The sequence below is a fragment of the Pseudorca crassidens genome, chromosome 10, assembly GCF_039906515.1.
Source record: "Pseudorca crassidens isolate mPseCra1 chromosome 10, mPseCra1.hap1, whole genome shotgun sequence".
Lineage (NCBI taxonomy): Eukaryota > Metazoa > Chordata > Mammalia > Artiodactyla > Delphinidae > Pseudorca > Pseudorca crassidens.
Window position 1 is genome coordinate 40481268 of NC_090305.1, and position 21433 is coordinate 40502700.

Genomic DNA, 21433 nt, shown 5'->3' on the forward strand with positions numbered 1-21433 from the left:
AAATTTTATTTATTTATCTATCTATTTATTTATTTATTTTTGGCTGTATTGGGTCTTTGTTGCTGCGCGCGGGCTTTCTCTAGTTGCGGCGAGTGGGGGCTACTCTTCGTTGCGGTGCGTGGGCTTCTCATTGCAGTGGCTTCTCTTGTTGCGGAGCATGAGCTCTAGGCGCGCGGGCTTCAGTAGCTGTGGCACGCAGGCTCAGTAGTTGTGGCTCGTGGGCTCTAGAGCGCAGGCTCAGTAGTTGTGGCGCACAGGCTTAGTTGCTCCGCGGCACGTGGGATCTTCCTGGACCAGGGCTCAAACCCGTGTCCCCTGCATTGGCAGGCGGATTCTTAACCACTGTGCCACTAGGGCAGTCCCTACTTGCTATTGTTTCTTAAGGACCAAATGTGCCAGGAACTGAGCAGGACACTTCTTGAATGAATGAATGAATGAATGAACGAATGAACAAACAAACACGCAGAGCTGGCCCTGCCCTTGGGGAGTGCAGCTGGAGGCAGACACTGACCCAGATATATTGGCTGGACCCAGAGAACACCGGGAAAGGTCACCAGACTGCAAATGGAAAGGGCGCAGAGACCACAAAATGCAAGAGGGAACCCATATCAAGTTTCACTAGTGGAGTCTCCATGTCACGTTCAAGTCAGGGCAGGTGCCTGGAGCCTGGGGGAGGCGCAGGGTTCCAGTGCCAGGGAGGGCTGGCCAGGAAAGAGCCTGTCCTCGGTGGGGGGAGGTAGGATTTCGAGAGCCAGATGGCCGGAGGAGGAGGGCAGCCCCAGGTGGGCTCCCCATGTGCTTCCCCTCCAGTGTCCTGTGGATTCCACCGAGCCGGGAGTGGCCGAGTGACCCCGTGTCACAGATGCACAAAGAGGCTCAGGGCAGCGCACACAGGGACTGAATGCCTTCACTGTCACTCGTGTCTGAAAATTTGGTCTGGCCTGGGTTCTGGGGTCCACATTTACCAAGCATTTACATCTTTACATCTTGTATTTGCTTCTGATTTTTTTTTCAAGAAATAAAATGGGGATTGCCTGGAAGCCCTTTCACGGAGCCCTCAGTCTTGTTCTATCCCTGCTTCCCTTGAGGTACCCTCTACCCACGACTCTGAAGGGGATGAGTTCCCTTCTTGTCCCCGTTTAGTCATTCAACAAGCATTTATGGAGCACCTAATGTGTGCCAGGCACTGGGAGATCGCGGTGCATACAAGAGAACAAATCTGCCTTCATGCAGCTTTTGCTCGTATATATGTGTGTGTCCCTATAGAATAAATCTTATATGTGGCTTTTAATTTCTACATAAATGGGACAGATTGTGCTGCACTTGGCTTTATCAGCCAACTTTATGTTTTCAGGGTTTTGTCGTGCTGATACATGAGAGCTGTTTTATGAATCTTAGCTACGTAATATTCCATTGTGCAAACACACCACGGATTAGCCATTCTTCTGCTGTAAAATATTTAAGTGGTTTCCATCTTTTTGCTGTTTCGAACAGTGCCACAGTGACCGTCTTTGGGCACGTTCCCTTGCACCCGTGTGTGACTTTCTCTGGGAAGGATGTGGAGGGGGACACACTGGCCTGTAGGATTCTAGACCCCCTGGTGCAGTCTGCCCTCAGTCTCCTTGTTCCCAGAGCACTTGGGCCAGGAGCTCTCCCAGGTCCCCACTGCCCCCAGGCACTCAGAGGCTCCTGGCAAGTGCTTGCGGCTTCCTGCCCCCGGCCCTGCACGGAGGCACCGGCTGGGCGGATGGCGGAGCTCGCAGCTGGCATGTGGCGGCAACTGGTGCTGGACAGGGGGCTGGGGCTGTGTGTGGGGTGAAGGGCTTGCCACGAGTGACCCAGGAAGGCCTAGGGGAGCCACGGAGAACGCCAGACTCCTTCATGCCCCTCTTCTTATCATCCTGTTCCTGGAGCCTGGGACAGGTGGAGTGTTCCAGCTTCTGTGCAGAGATAGGGCATGGGCTCGTTCCTCGCTGCTTGGGTTTAATTGGATTCTATTTGCTCTCAGTATGGACTCATGGATTTTTTTTTTTATCCAAAGAGAGAGTCCGTGTGGTAAAGGAGGAGGGGTGCAGAGAAGTGCCCCCGCCCTGGTGGAGAGGTTTGAAGAGGGCGTCCCAGGGGAGTGCTAGTCATGGTGCTGCAGAGGCGGGGGCTGGACACGGGAGGGCTGGCGGGCTTAGCATGAGACTTGAGATCTTCCCAGGGGTGGGGAGGGGCTGCAGGAGATGGGGGTTAACAGAGACCCAGCGACTGGGGCCTTTCCCTTCTCTGCCGGAGGGAGGCTCTGGACACAGACCTGGATTACAGGCCCACTGACCGGCCATGTGACCTCCGTCAGGCTACTTAGCACGTCCGAGCCTCAGTTTCCACATCTGTAAGATGGGGCTGTTAGCCCCTGCCCCAGGTTGTGTGAGGATTCACTGAGTGCCAGACATGCCGTGGGTGCTTGGTAAATGCGGTCTCTCTTGGGCCACTCCAGTCCTCTCTGGCTGTGGCATGGGGTCAGGAGGGCCGTGGAGACACTTGGTTTCTCACTGTGGGGCCAGTGACACCAGTGGTACTTAGCCCAGGGTAAGCCCTGTGCCCAGCCATATTTACGGGTGCCGGTTGGTCCCTGACTCCACGTGACCGGTCGTGACACATTGGACTGGGCGAAGGGGTGGTCTCAGGAGCCAGACAGCCTGCATTCAAACCCCACTCTGTGCCTGACTGTGTGACCTTGGGGAAGCCACTTAAACTCTCTGCACTTCTGCGTCCTCATCTCTAAATTGGAGCTGTGCTGATGATACGGACCTCAGATGAGTGAATCCATGCAAAATATGCCGAATAATATTCAAAGGCATCAGGCATTTTATAAACGTTCACTGGTACTGAGCTCTGCATAAACCCCCAAACTCCCCTCCAGTCCCCCCACCCTTGTGGTTGTAAGAATAGCGCATCCCGCTCAGACCAGCTCTCATCTCGAGTACCTTGCGACTCGCTCACATTTGAGCTGACGAGCTGTGGTCACCTCATTCTTCTTTCACCAGCAAAACGAAGCCTGCAAGCTATACCCTGGCGTGTCAGGTGGGGCCATCCTATGGAACTTCTTAGGGGAGCATTGCCCAGAAATATGACTTAATCTAAAAGTTTCTCCCTCCTTGAGAGCAATTAACTCCTATTCTATGCCTGCCTCCTCTCTGCCCCTTGGCCCCCTCCTCCCTCCTGGAGCCAGGTGGCACATCCTAACCCCTCAGCCAGCCTCCTCCTCTTGTCCATCTGTCTCCCCAGATGGGGGGGCGGAATGTAGCAATTGGCCCAACTTCTAACTGGAAAGGAACCATATGGAGGGTTTACCTGGGAGCTGAGTGTCTGCCCGGCCGCTGTTAGGGCAGAGCCAGTGCTGTGGGCAGCAGACTGGCTCCCTGGGCTCTCTCTGTGAGCCGGGACCGGAGGGGCCTCGTCCTGCCCCCAGACCCTCCCTCCTTCTCTCCTTCTCTCCCTCCCCCATGAGCCCCTGGTAGACCTGCTTTTCTCCTGTGCTTGGGGCTTCCTTGGGTGTCTTAGGAGGTCTTGAGGAGCTTGGTCTGCACGGAAGTGGCAGAAAGTAAGAGAAATGGGTGCTGGTCAGGGCAGGGGGCAGGGGCCGTGGTTGCCTTGCCTGGTGCAGAGAACCAGGGGGTCTACTTTCCTGGCAACGTGAGAATGTGTCTGTGTCGTGTGGCTCCAGGCCTTGCAGGTGCCTGGCACAGAGCAGCCCCCATTCTAGTGTGAGTACGTTGTTCTCCCAGAACGCCCCACCCCCCGGCTGCTTGCGCCTCCTCCTGCTAAGACTCAGCTCAGGGTCACCGCCCTTGGGCAGCCTTCCCTGGTTGCCACCTACGCTCAGGAGTAGAGGGCCCTCCTTGGGTGGAGCTGGGTGCTGGCACCTTTCCCCGGGGGGCAGGTGGGTGTGTTACCTCTCCCTGTGCTGGGAGCCCCTTGCAGCCAGTCCTCCATGCAGAGGTGCGTGGAGTCTGCACAGAAGGCCTGGACTGAGAAGCCATTCAAAGGCTCGGGGGTGCCCAGGGGTGACAGCCAGGTGCCCAGCCAAGGTGGATAGTTTGGCTGGGCCCTAAAGGGCTCCTGTGTGAGGTGGAGCTGGGCTGAGACCCCTGAGTGGGACCCAGAGGAAGGTAATGGTCTCAGATAAAGAATCTGCTTTCATCAAGAGAAATCCCTCATGTTTTTCCATCAGCTGAGCCCTGCCTCTGCCACCTGGGGTCCTGGGGGGGTCTTACTCCCTGGAGGCCCCCCATTCTGTACCTCAGTAGGGCAGGGAATTGTGTGGCTTTGGGTAAACCACTTCTCTTTTCTGAGCCTCGGTTTCCTCACCTGTCAAATGCAGTTGATAGAAACAGTGGTCCACAGTGCTTTTGTAGCAGGAGATGAGGGGAGACTGAAATACACACATGATACCTGTCCCCCGCCAGCACTGGAGAGACACGTCTGAGGCTGGGGACTGGCTGGGTGAAGTGGAAAGTGCTCCCAGGGGTTCTGTAAGCCACATGGCCTGGCTGTGAATTCCGGGGTGTGTGTTGACTGCATCCTGGCTCCTGCAGACTTGGGGGCTGGGCTTCTCGCAGAGGCATGAGCTTGAGAGGCAGGTAGGCCCTGGGTCCCCTCCCCCAGGACCCAGCCAGGTAGGTGGTGGCCCAGAGAAGAAGGAGTGACAGGAGGGCCCCTAAAGACCTTCTGACCCCAATCAGAGCTCTTCCAGTCCTTCCACCCCAAGCACTCCGGTTAGAATGACCTTCCGGGGCTCTCCTGAGCTCCCTGCTAGGAATCTGATCACAAATAAGATGGGCGGGGCCTCGAGTATCAAGGCACCCTGCCAGGCCAGGGTGGGAGCTGGAGAGACTTACACACTGAGTGGCCTGTGGGTTCGTGGAAGGGAACCTGGGAAGACCTGGATGAGGACTGTAGCTGGGTTTGCAGCATTGCTGCCCAGGATGTGTGGGCACGAGTCAGCAGCCATGCGCACTGCTCTTACCAAGGGGCCTGTTGATGAGCATGGGGCCCGGGAACAAGAGCCCTGGTTGGTGTGTGTGGATGTGGGTGCCAGAGGCACTAATAATGGCCCAGGGTGGGCAATTTGCTCTCGTTCTCAGATTTACTCCTCCAAAAAACCTTATGAGGTGCTTACATTGAAAAGAACCAATGTTTACTGAGCACTTACTATGTGCCAGGTATTATTGTATTTATATGCATAAACACACTTAGCTTTATAACAACTCTATGAAATAGGTAGTATCATTACCTTCACTTTATAGATGATGTATTTGAGGCACAGAGAGGTTCAGTAACCAGCCCGAGATCACACAGCGGTAAGTAGCAGAGCTGAGATTTGAACCCAGGCAGTCTAGCTTTAAGCACAGTGCTGCATTGCCTCTTGCTAACAACCTATTTTATTTATGAAAACTGAGGCACAAAGAACCTAAGTGACATGTCCAGGGTCACCAAGCTTGTGAGTTGTGGAGCCGAAATTCCCACTGTGGCTATTCTGACTACACAGCCCGTGCCCAGAGATGGGGACCTGGGAGCTAAGAGTCAGGCTACAGGGCCGTAAGCAGCCCCCAGGAGTGTGGGTTGGGGGAGAGACTCTGTCCGCCCCAGGCTGACTGGTGCCCTTCTTGCAGGGGGTGTGTGCATTGCCCAGTCGGTCAAGATACCACGGGAACCCAAGCCTGGGGAGTTCGACAAGATCATCCGGCGCCTCCTGGAGACCTCGAACGCCAGGGCAGTCATCATCTTTGCCAATGAGGATGATATCAGGTGAGGGCAGGTGGGGCTTGGGGCGCGGCTTGAGAGCTGGGGATCCCTGCTGGAGACCTTCCTAGGCAAGCCTGACCCACCCTGGGGTCCAGAGAGATGGGGTGGGCCAGTGAGTGGGTGGTGGGGAGACCCTTCTGGCTGGGGCACAGGCTACTGCTAATGGGCTCCCCTTCCCCTCGCTGTTTCCTGCACCCATTCTGCCAACTGGGGATGGTAAGCAGGTACTTTTACAGAGGGGCTAAGGCCGTGGGCTTGGGGTCAGAGCACCTAGGTTCCTCGCCTGCTCTCCTTCCTACTAGCTGTGTGACCTCAGGCAAGTTCCTCAACCTCTCAGGGCTTCTATTCTGCTTTAAAAAAAAAAAAAAGAGAAGCTAATTATGCTTGCTTGATGGTGTTGCTTGAGTATTGAACGCAGGAACGTGCATAAGGGGCTTAGAGCAGAGGCTGGTAAGGTTGGCCACCTCTCAGCCCCTCCCTCCTTCCTTCGGTGAGCTCAGAGTAGCAGGAGGAGGCCTGGGCTGAGGTTTTAGTCCTGATTTGGGTACACACTCACTGTGGGCAGTATTGTCCCCTCCCTGGTCCTCAGTCTCCACATCTGCAGATTGGGGGCAGGTGGACTCCGGGTGCCAGAACCATGCAGTGCAGAAACCCTGGACCACCCCACCTCTCTGCACATCTGTCCCTGGGTCCTGAGTCGCAGGTCAGAAACTCAGGTGCCCTTAGAAGATGACCCCTGAGCACCCCTCCTAACCCACTTCCCTTCTTCCTGCCTTTTCTCTCACTACTACCCCTCCGAGACTGTATGTTAGGGCCAAGAGGGGCCGGCCTCCTTGATTCCCTAGTCTCAGTGGGAGACACAGCCCCTGCTCAGAGTCTGACTGGCAGAGGAGATGTGGTTCTCCCCAGGCCTCCTCCCTCAGATAGTTGGCCTGAGCTGTCAGAGCCCGCTGTGCCCTCCGGTCGACCTGCCCACCTGCCTAGCCCAGCCTGCCCGGTCCGCCCCCCGTGCATCCCCCTCCCCATTGCTAACCAGCATCTTCTCTGGGTCGCATTCTTTCCAGCACTCTTTCCCACTTGTGAAGACCCCATCCTGGACTCCTGAGTTTCAGCAAAACAGATATCCCCCCAGGAGACATTGTCGGGTCCCTGGAGGGGTGGAGGGGGGAGTTCGGGAAGGTCATTAAAGCCTCAAAAGCCACAAGGACCAGCTCTAATAGGTGTTTCTCAGGCCTCGAAGGACCAGGGCGTGGGAGTCCTCAGGATCCATCTGGCACCTCCAAGCTGAAAACAGAGGCTGCTCCTGACCCCCTCAAAGCTTTCAGGTCCCCTAAATTCCTATTGCCACAGGTCCGCTGGCAACGGGGGCAGGAGGGGCTCCTTCTGAGCTCTTTCCCTCCCTGCAGTCACCAGTCGCTGCCCCCGTGCCCCCACTCCCACCCCAGAGCCCAGCACTAACTTGGGTCCCACTACGCCCCGGGACGCACCCCACTCCAGGCCTCCCTTGCGGCTCTGATGGACCCACACGCGGGGAGGGGAGGATGAAGGTGCCACGTGTCCCAGAGAAGAGGCCCCTGGGAGAGAGAGGGAAGGGCCTGAGACTGACTCCCTGAGCAGCTGCGGGGGGTGGGGGGTGTGATGGAGGGGGGCGCATTTCTGGAAATCCACAGGCATTTCAGAAGCAAACAGAAGTAAAAACAAACCCAGGTGACCTTACAGAGATGGAGTCTTGGCAGCTCTGGTCGTGTCTGGCCGGCCGGATGCAGGCGGGTATTAATAGGTATTAATAGCCTCACCCTCACCTGCCTGGGCTGCGGTAGCTTTGGGGGTCTGGAAATGTCCATCAGGAGACGATGGAGGAGGGCAGGTGTGGGCCCCGGGGCTGGGAAACATGTCTCTCCCTGGCAGCCCCAGGCGGTCCTGCCCCAGCTGGCCACCTCCTGCACAGGCGCAGCGGCCACCCCAAGCCCCGGAGTCTGTCCTGGCTTGTCCATGGGAAGGGCCTGGACAGTTTCTAGTATCCTGGCCTCTCGCTGTGTGATCTCGAGCAAGTTGCTTGCTCCAGTCTCTCCCCGTGGAAGGAGGTGCGTTGCGAGAATTCTGCCCAGTCCCTCCTATTTTCCTCCTCCTAGATGTCTCTGAGGGGCCACTTAGTTCAAGCATCCGTTAAGCACTGACTGAAAGCCTCCTGTGGGCTGGGCCCTGTGCTGGGCTCCAGGGCCCCTGACTTGACTAGGACCACTGTCACTGTGGGCCTGCGGAGGGGTGAGGCCCTGGCTGCCCTCACCCTTTCATCCACCCAGGAGGGTGTGGGGAGCAGCTCTTTGGAGCACCTGGACTTTTGGCACAGAAGGAAGTGGCATGCAGAGGGGGAGGGTGTAGTGGGGGGTGTGAGAGAGACAGTGGATATAAATGTGAGAAAGGGCCAAGGGATGTGGGTCTAGGCTTAGGACCAGCGTGGCATGTACCTGAGAGGACAGAGCCTGGGCAGATGTGGTTCTGGGGACCTGAGTCAGACAGGTCCAAACTGAGGAGCAAAGGGACTGAGGTAGCCCCAGGGGACAGGAGTGGGTCTGGGAAACAGACAGGGGCTAGGGCTGCCGTATCGGTGAGAGGGGAAGCCGTGGGCCTACAGGCAGGCGTGGGCCAGGGCAGCAGGGAACTGTGAGCCTGCGGGTATGACACGGGTGCTGGGGCGGCTATGGGCCCTGGGCTCATGTGGCTCAGGATGGGGGATCCAGGCACAGGCTGGGAGGGGGACAGGTGTGGGCCTCGGGGAAGGGGGTCAGCCAAGGGCAGGTGTGGCCAGGGTGGCGGCAGCCGCGCGGGCAGACACGGCTGGGTTGGGCTGGGCTGGTGCGTGTTCCCACAGGCGTGTGCTGGAGGCGGCCCGGAAGGCCAACCAGACCGGCCACTTCTTCTGGATGGGCTCGGACAGCTGGGGCTCCAAGATCGCCCCTGTGCTGCACCTGGAGGAGGTGGCCGAGGGTGCCGTCACTATCCTCCCCAAGAGGATGTCCGTGCGAGGTAGGCCCGGCAGCCCGGACGGCACGCCCGCCGCCCTCAGCCGGCACCATCCACCACCGCTGTCAGTGTCACCCCGATCGGCGCCCCATGCCCTTCCTCTCCCGCTCCTTGTCTCCCTCCATCCTGTCTTTCCTCTTCCTTGGCTCACAGCTTCTTTGTGCTCGGGTTCTGGGATAGGAAGCCTTTCTGGCCACACTTAACCCAGCAGGATTCAAATCCAGATTCAGGACCTTTCTTCCTCCCGTCTCAGATATTTGTGGGTGTGGGAGATGGTGGCAAGTATAGGAGGCTCATTTATCAAGGACTCTCCTTCATCCCTATATACTCTCATCCCTTCTCCCATCTGGGATAGAAGAGGTGAGATCCCTGCCCTGCCTGGAGCGCATCCTCTGCTAGAACGGGCCGGGCACTGCCAGCAAGCTACAAGAAGAGCATGCCATGCCAGGGGGCAGCGGCCTCCCTGCAGAGCCCGCCTGGGTCTGGCGGGCCCTGGGTGTGGGGGCAGGCGTTGCGCCTGCCCTGCCCGGCATCCCTTCCTCTTGGGACAGAACCCAGTCACCCTGGGCAGGAACAGATTGCTCTGGCCAGAACCTTGCTGTGCGTGAGGCGTGAAGTTCCTATTCATGGCTCAGTTTGGCAGGGACCTCACTGTCCTCCCCATGGGGGAGGCAGGCTCCCAGGGCCTTCTCCCCTGCTCTTGCTCTGGTCAATAGAATCCAGCACTGATGGAGGTGGAAAGGCCTGCAGACATCTGCTTCCACCAAACTTTCCAAGAGACCAAGGCCTGAGCAGGGGAGGGATGTGGGTCATACCGCCGTGTCCTCTACTCACCCTGAGGCAGAGGGAGCATAGGCCGCAGAAGTTTCCACACCTCCCCTCTCAGCCTCAAGCCATGATAAACACGAAATAACAATAACTGCGGCTCTTGATACCTGCAGACACCAGGCCCCTTACGGACATCTCATTCAGTCTTCCCTGCAACCTCAAAAGAAACTTTTATCCACATTTAGTGGGTGAATACATTTAAGGACCAGAGAGATTTAGTGACATGTAGTGGCAGTAAGTGACACATACTTGCTACTAAGTGGCAGAACTGGGATCTGAACCCTGGACTTGCCAGAGAAATCCCTTTTTTCTTTCTTTTTTTTTTTTTTTGTGGTACGCGGGCCTCTCACTGTTGTGGCCTCTCCCGTTGCGGAGCACAGGCTTCACACGCGCAGGCTCAGCGACCATGGCTCACGGGCCCAGCCGCTCTGCGGCACGTGGGATCTTCCCGGACCGGGGCACGAACCCATGTCCCCTGCATCGGCAGGCGGACTCTCAACCACTGCGCCACCAGGGAAGTCCCCCTTTTTTCTCTGGGACATTAGAGGAGCCTTTAGAGCAGTGGTTCTCACCTGGGGGTGATTTTGACCCCCAAGGGCCGTTTGGCAATGTTTGGAGACATTTTCGGTTGTCACGATTAGGGAGTGATGCTTCCAGCATCTAGTGGGTAGAGGCCGGGGATGTTGCTCAATATCCTGAAATGTACAGGACAGCCCCCTGCCGCTCCGGCCCCCCACCCCAGCAAAGAATGATCGGGCCTAGTGTCAGTGGGTCAAGGTTGAGAAACTCTGCTCTAAGGCCAGTCCCCCACCAGTGCCAGCACCTCCCTGACAGCTCCGACAGTCAGACAGCTGTGCCCATGACACGGAATGATCACGATATATAGAGAGGGGGCACTGGTAGGAGAGAGAAGGCGATATTCACTCACCAGCCTGCCTACCCTGGGATGGGGTTTTCTAGGCTTAGAGCAGAGTGGGTAAGCCCTTAGGAGCATTTGGAGAAGGAGGCTGCCTCTGTCAGTGATGGGGAAGTTCTGGACTTGAAGGAGGAAGATCCAGCCCCCCATCTTATCTGTGTGACCTGGATCATTCCCTACACTCTCTGGTCCGGTCTCCTCTTCAGAACTAGAATGCTCAGGTACTCCCAGGATTGAGTGCCTGCCCCCCACCAGCCTCTCTGCTCTAATCTCTGGGCCCCCAAGTGACTCCTTCTCAAAGAGGCCCCATATTACCACTTTGGTGGTTAAGAAGCAGCAGAAACACCCTCATCCTGTACTTCGTCCATAAAGGAAGCAGTTGTAAGATTACACAGGCTCTCCCTGGAATTTAATACAGCTCTTTTCATTGTGAAGAAAATGAAATGGTCCACATTTTGTTTTTTCCGGCTGGGCCCTGGATCAGAGGATGTGCTCTTCTTCCCTTCCGCCTCCCTCTGCCTGGGCCACATGAAAGCTGTGGGAAGAGGGAAGGGGAGGGGGCGGGTGGGGAAGGGAGGCGTGAGGTCCTGACATCCTGGTTCCCTGTCAGGCTTCGACCGCTACTTCTCCAGCCGCACGCTGGACAACAACCGGCGCAACATCTGGTTTGCTGAGTTCTGGGAGGACAACTTCCATTGCAAGTTGAGCCGCCACGCGCTCAAGAAAGGCAGCCATGTCAAGAAGTGCACCAGTGAGCACGCGCGTGGGGGGGGGGCGTGGGACTGAGCCTCAGGGGGCGGGGCCAGGGTGGGCCCTGAGGGGGTGGGGCTATGGGGGAGAAGGCTGAGAGTGTCAAGTGGGGTGAGCGGTGGCTACGGGACACTGCCGCAGGGGTAGCAGTGTCCAGGGGCCAGGCGGTGCTGCCTGGGGGTGGAGTTGGGGGCCAGAAGGGGCGGAGCCCTAAGGTGGGGGGCATAAGGGGCGGGGCCAGGACTGACTCAAGGTCTGACACCAGGGCCTTGTCGGTGGGTGGGCTTAGGGTAGCTGAAACCTCGGTGATCTCTCAGACCATCAGCCGTAGGACGCTGCTGAGTAGGGGAAGGGGCTCCTGGGTCTGGGCAGAGGTGCCGTCTGGCTGCTCACCTTGGGCTTCATCTGGACGCCCCTATGGCAAGCCCACAGACCTGACTGACCCCAGCTGCCTGTGAATCCTAATGCTCACCGGTCTGAGCACTTTACAGAAACCATCTCTAACCCCTCCAGGTTCCCACAGTCACTCAACAGACACCAGTTTGACTCCCACTCCCTGGCCCTTTTCTAAGCACCATGGTTATAGCAGTGAATGAAAGAGCCGAAAAGCTCTTGGAGTTTTTATTTTAATGGGGAGACAGACAATAAACGAGATATGTAAGTAAACTATAGACTATGTCAGAAGGAAAAAAGTGCAGTAGAAACAAAATAGATAAGAAAGAGGATGGCCCCCCTGCAAGGTAACGCTTCAGCAGAGTCCTGAAAAGGACAGGGAATGAGCCACGGGAGGATGGGACGATGGGTCTGTTTTACAGAATGGAAAACAGAGGCTCAGAGCAGGTAAGTAAAGGGACCTGAGTTCCCTCAGATGAAAGGTGGTGGAGCAGGATGTGGACCCAGGTCTGAGTTCTAGGCCCTCAGACCCCTGTGGTAGCCGTCTTGGCGCGTTCACCTTTGATACAGTTGGACGTGGGTCCTTGTGCTCTCTTTGTCTGGGTAGCTCTGCAGCAGGACCTGGCGTCAGGGACATTGGGAGGGCTCTGTGTACCCCTCAACTGTGAGTGGTGGCCATGCAAGGATGATGAACTCCCTCTTACAGTCTCCTGGACTGATGGGTGCAGCTTGGGCAGAGGGCCAGATGAGCAAGGGCCGCTGGGTCAGCCGCAGGGACATGCTGCATGGAATCACTGGCAGTTGGGGGTGGGGGGGTGGGTCCACTAGGGCCAGGGGAGGAGGGAGCATGGTGAGGTGGGTGGGCCGGTGAGGAGCATGCTGACCTCTGGTGGCCAGGGCAATCGTGGCTACTTAAGACTGTGGGTGTCCCCTGGGGACGAAGGCAAACTCCTGTGGGTGTAGGCAGCAGTGTGTGTACACCCTTGTGTGTGTGACTGTATGTGACTGTGTATGTACGTGAGTGTCTAAAAGAGAAGGTATATATGTGCATGTCTGTCTTACATAGGGGTGATGTTCTTGCGTGAGCTAATAACCATAAACACCACTCTTTACTATGCATTTACTATGTTCCAGATATTTTAACAACATCATCTCATTTCACCCTCAAAGCAACTCTAGGGGCTCTTATGACCCCCTTATTATGGAGGCTATGGAGAGTCAGAGAGGTCAAGCAACTTGCCCAAGGCTGCACAGCAAAGGTCCTTATGAGGCAGTAATCACAACAAAGGTGTAAGAAGTACCAACATGCCTGGGCATGGGAGGCTGGGCCCTCATGGGTAGGAGCATCCTGTTTACTTCTCTCTTCCTGGCATAATTATTGAGAGCATCCCCTTTTATTCTCAAAAGTCCCCAAGTGGGGATAGAAGATTGTATCTTCACCCTGATTATAGGTCACGAGACCTGGCTTGGAGATGGGGATGGGTGGGACTGAAAGTGGGGGCTACATGGATAAGCGGGTGACTCGGCCCCTGTGTCTGGCTCACCAAGGGAGAGGGGCTTTCTGGAGTCTCCTCTTGGTCTGGGAGGCGCAGGCAGGGAGAAGGCCTTGGTCAGTCCTTGTAAGCTCTTTCCAGACTCCCAGTCCTCTTCAGGACTCCCCGGCTGCTGGTGAACTGGTGGGGGGAGGGGGGACGGGCCCTCTCTAGGTGCCCTCAGGGAGGTGTGTGGGCTGTCAGAGCAGGTGGGGAAGGAGGGCTTGATCAGGATTCAGGAGAGTGTAGACTCTCACTGGGAACCTGAGGCCAGCTGTACCCTGTCAGGACCTTAGCTTTCTCATCTGAGAAATGGGATTGGTGGTAGGCCAGCCCAGAGGGTGTCTGGGGATGCAGGTGAGAAAGCTGATTGGAGGCACTTGGTGAACTGTAAGAGGGTGGTGCTCAAGCCTGGCTGTGCATCAGAATCACCTGGAACTTTTAGAGCTCTACTAGGGCCCCCCCCCAGACCCACTAAGCAGAACCTCAGGGGTGGGTTGTTTTTCAAGCTCTCCCAGTGGGTTTTTTGTGTATCTAGGGCTGGGAACCTCACATCGAATCACCTGGGGATCTTTTCAAATGCCGACCAATCCCTGGCTCCCAGCCCCAGACATTCTGATGTAATTGGCCCTGGGTACCACCTGGGCATCAGGATTTTTTTTTTTTTTTTTTTTGTGGCACGCGGGCCTCTCACTGTTGTGGCCTCTCCCGTTGCGGAGCACAGGCTCCGGACGGGCGGGCCCAGCCGCTCCGCGGCATGTGGGATCCTCCCAGACCGGGGCACGAACCCGTGTCCCCTGCATCGGCAGGCGGACTCTCAACCACTGCGCCACCAGGGAAGCCCCATCAGGAGTTTTAAAAGGTGCCCCTGTGGTTTAATGTGCAGCCAGGTATGGAAAGCACTGCCTCAGAAGGAGAGGCGGGTGATGGAAGGGGCGACGGCGTGCTCCCCAGGCAGTGGGGAGGGCATGAGCAAAGCACCACAGGGAGGGGTGGAAGGACAGCATATTCCAGCTGACCTGGATGTTTCTCGCTGCATCTGAAGCCCCAGCAGAGGCTGGTAAGGGTCCTTGGGCGGCCCCACATCAGGCACAGTGAGCCCATCCATCTCTGGGTGAGGTGAGGGGCAGGGGAGCTGCTGGGAATGTTTGTGGGACCTCAGACCCACCCTGGGTGAGGGGGAGGCAGCTCTGGCTTCTCATGGCCCCATCCAGGTTTGAGCTGAGCTTGTCCCTTAGGCCAGGAGGGCTGGGGTGACACCCATGGAGTACGGGCTCTGGACCGGGCACCTGTCAACGGGTCAGGGTCTGGGTCCGACTCTGCCTCCTCCCTGCTGTGTGACCGTGGACATGTTATTTAACCTCTCTGAGTCTCAGAGAGGGCAGGGAAGTCACCACCCATCTCAGTGGGCTGTTGGAAGGATTGGTGATGTGTTTGAAGAGTATGAAGAAGCTGAAAAAGGATGTGTACGATCAGCGCTGACAGAATGGTGGTTGTTGTTGATAGAGAGGGAGGGGGAGAGGTGGGATTTACCTGCGACTGGGTAATTTAACAGCTCAAGTCTGCTGTAAGGATTCTGTCCGTTGTAGGATCCCCGACGGGGAGGACAGCATCCTGAGGGTGGGTGGTGTAGGCTGTCACAAGCGTTGCCTCCATTTTACAGAAGGGGACGCTGAGGTGGTTGGTGAACATCGCAGTGCTAGAGAACTGGCAGGGCTGGCTTCGTACCCAGGCAGCCTGGCTCTCCAGCTGGTGCCCCACCTGCCTCTCCCACTTCCTTTCCTCCCACGCCCCCAGCCATCGTCTCGCTTGCCCTCAGCTAGCCCTGTATTCTCCACCTGCCTCACTCTGTCTCCCGAGCCAAGCTCCATGCTCACTTCTTCCAGGCTGCCTGGTATCCACACCGGGTGGGCCCACTCTGGTCCCCTCATTGCTAACAGTTTCAATAGCCAGCCTCTGCCTGTCTCAGTCCCTCAGGCCCTGCCCACGATCTCAGCATGAGCGAGTGCCACTCCTGTGTTCCCCTGCCCTTTGCTCTGCCAAAGTCCATGCCTTCCCTCCTCAGGGCAACAGACGGGCCTGATGACCTTCTCAGAGGGTGGGAAGGACCTTCTCATGCTGGGGTCTTACACTTGGGAAGATCCCATCCATCCTTCAAGGCTGTGTTAAGTTGAATTCCCCTCAGGAATTCCCTGGTGGTCTGGTGGTTAGGACTCCACACTTTCACTGCCAAGAGCTCGGGTTCGATCCCTGGTTGGGGAGCTAGGATCCCACAAGCCGTGCAGCGCGGCCTGCATGAAAAAAAAGTTGAATTCTCCTCAAGACAAGGAATTGAGAGCCAGTCGTTTCTTTGGGAGAGAATCCCAGGAAACATTGGCAGGGGAGGGAAGGCAGACATAAAGGGTGTGATACCAAGCAGGTTACCACTGTGAGCAGCTGGAACTTTACTCCCCCGGGGGCTCTGGAGACAGAAAGGAGCACGCCTGGCAGTCATCCCGCTGGAGGTGTGAGGGAGCTGGGGTGTGTGTACACCAACTCCCGTCAATCATTGCTGGCTGTTCCCAGAGGGTGTTAATTCCTCAGTGCCTCCACATGCCAAATGGCTGGCAAAGAGGGCTTCTGTGGCCAGAGAGTCTCAGAAGAGTGGCAGATACTGGCAGTTGGAGACTGGGCTGGTGTGTCTCAAAGCGGCAAGTGGTCGTGGGCACCCATTCTTTCTCAAATACACAACTGTGCGAGTCCCCCTGAACTGGGTGTGAGTCCTAGTGCTGCCCCTTCCTAGCCGTGCAACCTGGGGCAGGTCACTTCTTGAGGCCTCAGTTTTCTCACTGTAAAATGGGGATCATACTACCCACTTCCATTCCCCAGAGCCCTGTCACTAGCAGAGCTGCCTTTCTCATGGTTTCCCAGAGAAGGCGTGGAGGGGATCTGCCGGAAGCACTAGAAGGTGGCCTGCGGGCTGCTCCACACCTGAGCGAGATAGGGGTCACGGAGCAGGGCGTCTCTGCAGCTGTCAAGGCCTGCGGGAGGGCAGTGCCCGCCTCCCACCTCCTCTCCTGGCCCCCTCCCCAGGAGCCCGCAGAGCAGGGCTTGGGAATTAAAGCTGAAAACAAGGTAGATGTGGCATCCGTCTTTTTGACAGGACTGCCAGCCAGGTGATGGCTGAGTGGAGGAAGGCCTGGTTTACGAGGAGATAGGAGAGATTTACTGCCTGCTGCTCCCAGGGGCCGGGAGTACTGAGAGGGAGGGTGGCCGCATGGCAGCTGGGGATGTGTGGGGAGATGCTGGTCACCCAGCCTGTGCCAGCAGCAATATCAATAACAACAGCTGATATTTATATAGCATTTATTACATGTCAAGCTCTGTTGTAGTGTTTTGCATTTGCTTTTCACAGCAACCCATTTTACAGATGAAAAAACCGAGGCACAGAGAAGTTAAAGACTTTCCCAAGGTCATACAGGTAGAAAATGGCAGAGCTGGGATTTGAACTCTGGCCATCTGGCTCCAGGGATGTCCTGCCTCAGGCCAGCTGATGTCCCAGCCCCAGGGCCCTCTGGCTATTCCAGCCTGGCTTCGTGGCTCTTTTCACCTCCACATTCCTAAAGGAACCTGGGGAAAGGAAGGAAGACCCACATTTGGGATTACCTAGTATGCGCCAGGTTGTGCCGCTCATTAGAGGAACTCACATTTGCCCAAGCCGTCAGCCACCTGGTGGCCACAGGGGTCCTGAGCCCTTCCCCGCAGTGCTGTTTCTTACTTGTGCAGCTGGCGTTTACTCAGAGGCTGACTGTGTCCCCAGCCCTGTGCTGGGCTCTGTGAAGGGGACAGACCTGCCCTGAGGGGCTCCCCCTGCAGGTGGGAGATGATATGGCCTTGGAGACAAGGTGGTACATGATGGTGTGGTCGCAGTAGTCAGAGCTGAGGGCCTCCAGAGAGCTTAATCATGAGACCAGAGAGGACAGATCCAGGAGGCCTCCTGGAGAGTTCTGGGAGACTAGGGATGTTGCACCTTTAAATCAGGAGGTCAGAAGTCCTCACTGGGAAGGTGACTGGGAAAGAGCATGCCGGGCAGAGGGCACAGCATGTGCAAAGGCCCTGAGGTAGGCTCAGGCCTGGCAGGTCTGGGGAGCAGTGAGGAGACCCATGTGCTTGGAGCAGAGAGATCAACAGGTAGGAGATGGGGTCCGAGAGGTGGGGCGGGGTGGCACGGGTCTGTGGGCCTTGTCGGCAATTTGTAAGGATTTAGTCTTTTAATGCCAAATGAGACAAGGCCATGGCAGGGTTTGAGAAAGGATTGACATGATCAGATTTATGTTATAATGGGCTCACTCTGGCTGCCTCCTGGAGCAGAGATGGGGGTGAGGAAAGAGCTGGAGGTCAGTTAGGGGCCGGGGCTGTAGTCCAAGTGGGAGGTGATGGGAACTTGGAGCAGGTGGTGGCCATGGAGATGGTAAGAAGGAGTCTGATTCTTTATCAGTTTTGCAGTGTGGCCTCAAGAGTTTGCTAAAGGATTTGAGGTGAGAGAAAGATGGCAGAAAATCAAGGATGACTCTGAGGTTCTTGGTGGTGCACTGAGATGGGGCGGGGGTGGAGGGTCAGGCTTAGCCACGCGGAGATTCCTGGGAGAGGTGGGTGCAAAACCCAGACTGGGGTTGGTCAGGAGAAAAATGGAGGAGAGAAATTGATGACAATGAGTAAGGACAACCCTTCTGAGAAGTTTTGTTGTAAACAGGGAGAGAGGGCTGCTAGCTGGGGGAAAAGTGGGGTCAAGAAAGGGTTTCTGTTTAAATGGAAGAAATTAAAACGTATTTCTATGTTGACAGCAAAGATCCAGTAGAGGAAAAACTAGATGCTCCTGGAAGGAAAAGGAGCATGGCTGGGTGATGGGGGAGAAGGGGCATCCACGTGGGGGGTTGGCTGTGACTTCGGCCCCGCGAGCTGCCTCCCCTTCACCCCTGGCCCCAGTCTGACCCTGTCTGGGAGAGCTAAGCCCAGGCCCCTGGGCTGGGCAGAACCAGTGAGGAGTAGAGAATGGCCTTCCCTGGGAGCTGGCCTGTGCAGGTGCCAAGTGTGGCTTCTGCTGCAGGTATCACTCTTCTCTAATGGTCCCGGGAGCCGACCTCATTACAGAAAAGGGGATCGAAGCTCAGAGATGCTAAGCAACTCGGCAGGCCAGTGAGAGGCTGAATGGGTGGTGGGGTGTCGAGCTGCTCCCATCTGGCTGGACGTCCACGTCCTGTTTCTTGAACTAGGGTCTGTGGACATCTGGGGATACGTTCTTGAGGTCAGACTCTCAGCGACCTAGGAGCTCCATGACGATTCTTGAACTTGGCGTTTTCATTTGACGGCCTTCTGAAAGCGGTCTTTACAGATTGCAAAGACAATTTCTCTGCTCCTGTGATAATTTGCAGTTGGAAGTAGCTGTCACTGCCAGGGCTTCAGCCTCTGATGTCAATATTTTCATCCTGGGCCCACATTCATCCTAGGATTATCCTGGGACAGAATTGTTTTCCTTCAAAAGGGGCCTGAGGCTGGCTCAAGTTCGGGGAGCCCTGGGCTGTACCACCACTGAGAGCCAGAAAGAGAGCACCTGGAGGAGTCAGGAGCCACCACCCCCTGCCCCCGCTGCTGGGCAAGACTCTTCCCCTCCCCGCCCCCGAGGGGGTGACCGTTACGGGCCCCCACCCCTAACCCCCCAAGACACTGGGGCTGGCTCAGGGTTCCCCAGGACGGGAGTTGGCGGAGAGCTGTGGCGGAGTTTGGTGGAACAGATCTAGGGGTGGGGGCACCAGGCTGAGTTGTTTAGAGGTGCCCTACCCGGAAAGGAGGGGGAGCCTGCTCTGTGACTTCTGGGGATGCCGGGGTGGTGGAGCCTGGCCTCCGGAGTAGGACTCGGGGACCCTCAGAAAGACCTGCGTGTTCCAGGGAGGTGATGAGGAGAATGGCTCAACCACAGGCAGAGTCAGGAAAGAGGGGGACTGGCCAGGAACCCAGGTGGCAGCTTCCTCCCCCATCTGAGTGTCAGTGGGCGCTGACCTGGGCCCCTGTCCGTGGGGTGGGCACCCCACGCTCATCTTTTGGGGGTCTGGGAAGACCCAGCACGTGCCGGGCTGCAGACAGGTTGGAGGGGCGGCCCAGGGCTGGGGTGGAGGCCTCCAGGGGTGGGGAGTTTTCCGCGGGGAAGTGTTAGGGAGGAGAGGAAAACGGAGGCTTAGAGAGCACTACGTATAAGGCATGATGCTGCGTGTTTTACGTCTGCACCTCCTTGAATCCTCTCAGTGGCCCCTCAAGGTAAGTGTTATTACCCTGGATTTACATCTGGGGGACGTAAATTTTACTTGACCAGGGTCATATGGCTGGTCCAGGGCAGAACCACGCACTACAGCTCTCCCTGGGGGTGGGGCATCCTAAGACCCTCTTATCCTGCTCCCTGGAAGTTTGCACAAGGGATGAAAACCGGTGTGTATGTTTGTGCATTTGTATGTAGGTGCAAGTTTATATGTGTGTAGATGTGTGTGGTATGTCCACACACCTACGCCGATTACACGTGTGGACTTGAACCTGTGGGTGTGTTGCCCCAGGTCCCCTCGGCGCTCCCCAGCCCTGCTTTGCCAATGGAGTTAATGTCCCCGGGGGGAGTCTGCAGCCTGAGACTGGTGGGAGTGGGGCTACTTATCCCCTCAGATGGGGCAGCCCTGAGTCATAGGCCACACAGTTTTCTAGAGCCCCCCACGGGGTTGAGCCTCACACCTGGCGTTAGTGTCTTCCCATCCCTTCCCGTCTCTGCCTCGCTTCCTCACCCCCAATTTTTGCTTCCAGCCATCACCTCCCAGATGAAACACTTGCACTCATATCCTTGTCAGGACCTGCTCGTGGGGCTCCTCAGCGACAGTGAATCTGAATGACCACGTGCTTGTGGGAGTGTCATGCTCCTTGTGTAGCTGTGTATTGGGTTGGCCAAAAAGTTTGTTCGGGTTTCCGTAAGATGTTACAAAAACCCAAACGAGGGACTTCCCTGATGGACCAGTGGTTAAGACTTCGCCTTCCAGTGCAGGAGGTGTAGGTTCGATCCCTGGTCGGGGAGCTAAGACCCCACATGCCTCGCGCCAAAAAACCAAAACATAAAAACAGAAGCAATATTGTAACAAATTCAATGAAGACTTTTAAAATGGTCCACATCAAAAAAAAAAAAAAATCTTAAAAAAAGCCCAAACGAACTTTTGGTCAACCCAATATATAGAGTATGTGTTTATATGGACACTTATGTTTCTACATGTTTGAACATAGATGCGTGCATAGGGATGCATATAAATTAATGCAGGTTTGTGTGTTGCTACTTTATATGTGTAGATGTGAAAATACGGGGGTGTATATGCGGCTGATTTTGTATACCTTTATGTGAGGGAGTGTGTGTGCGTGTACACATGAGCCTAGAACTCAGGAGGATTGCGGCTGGGTGGGGTGAGTAGTTGTGGAGAGGCGAGCAGGGAGACAGGGAGGAACTCTGATTATTTCAACCTTGAAAACTCATTTCAATTACAGTTTACAACCTGCAGACAAAGGCTGCAGTCACCGTAGTAACCACAGCTGCGGGGGGGGGGGGGGGGTTGATGGAGAAAGTCCTCTCCCGGATGGTTCCGGGGCTGGCTGTCATCCGTGGCTAAGCCGAACACATCTCCGGCTCACTGTGCCTTGGGACACAATTAGGACATCTTCAAACTGTTGCTGCTGTCATCGTTGCCATGTGTCTGGAATTTATCTCCTCTAGGAGCTCTCGGAAATGTGTGTCTTGTTTCCTGCCAGAACTGTGGTTCCCCTGTCTGGGCCTGGGGGTCCCAACCACCCATGAAAGGGGATCCTCTGACCCCCCGCTTCCCTCCATGGCCATCTGCCTCCTCCGGCCCTGGAGACAGGGATCCTTAGCTCCTGGTTAGGCCTGGCCAGACAATTGGGGCAAGGCCTGAGCCCCAGAGAAGGGGGAAGGCAGGTCGGGGCTGGATGGAGGGAGAAGGAGGCAGACAGTTCAGGGTGGTGGAAATTCTTTGGGAGCCAGAGAGATCCAGGTTCAAATCCCAGCCACTCACCAGCCGGGCCAATCCCCAGGTGGGTAGGAACACCAGCTGGGAGCCAGGATTCCCTCAAGACTCTGGGTACCTTACTCGACCACCTGCAAATCTCAGTTACCTCCTCTGTGACG

The 21433-nt window shown here is 56.4% G+C and overlaps 1 protein-coding gene across 20 annotated transcripts in view; it reads left to right on the plus strand.

Annotated features, from left to right (window-relative positions):
* GRM4 (glutamate metabotropic receptor 4) overlaps positions 1-21433 on the plus strand; it is a 111214-nt gene that overhangs the window by 68349 nt on the left and 21432 nt on the right. For all 20 annotated transcript variants that reach the window (XR_010946870.1, XR_010946871.1, XR_010946872.1 and 17 more), the window contains exons 4-6: positions 5661-5796; positions 8666-8820; positions 11172-11312. Coding sequence is in view for 17 of the 20 variants with exons in the window: in XM_067753295.1 (XP_067609396.1) it covers positions 5661-5796; positions 8666-8820; positions 11172-11312 (432 nt within the window). In the remaining 3 variants the exon portion in view is untranslated. The remainder of the gene's footprint in view (positions 1-5660; positions 5797-8665; positions 8821-11171; positions 11313-21433) is intronic.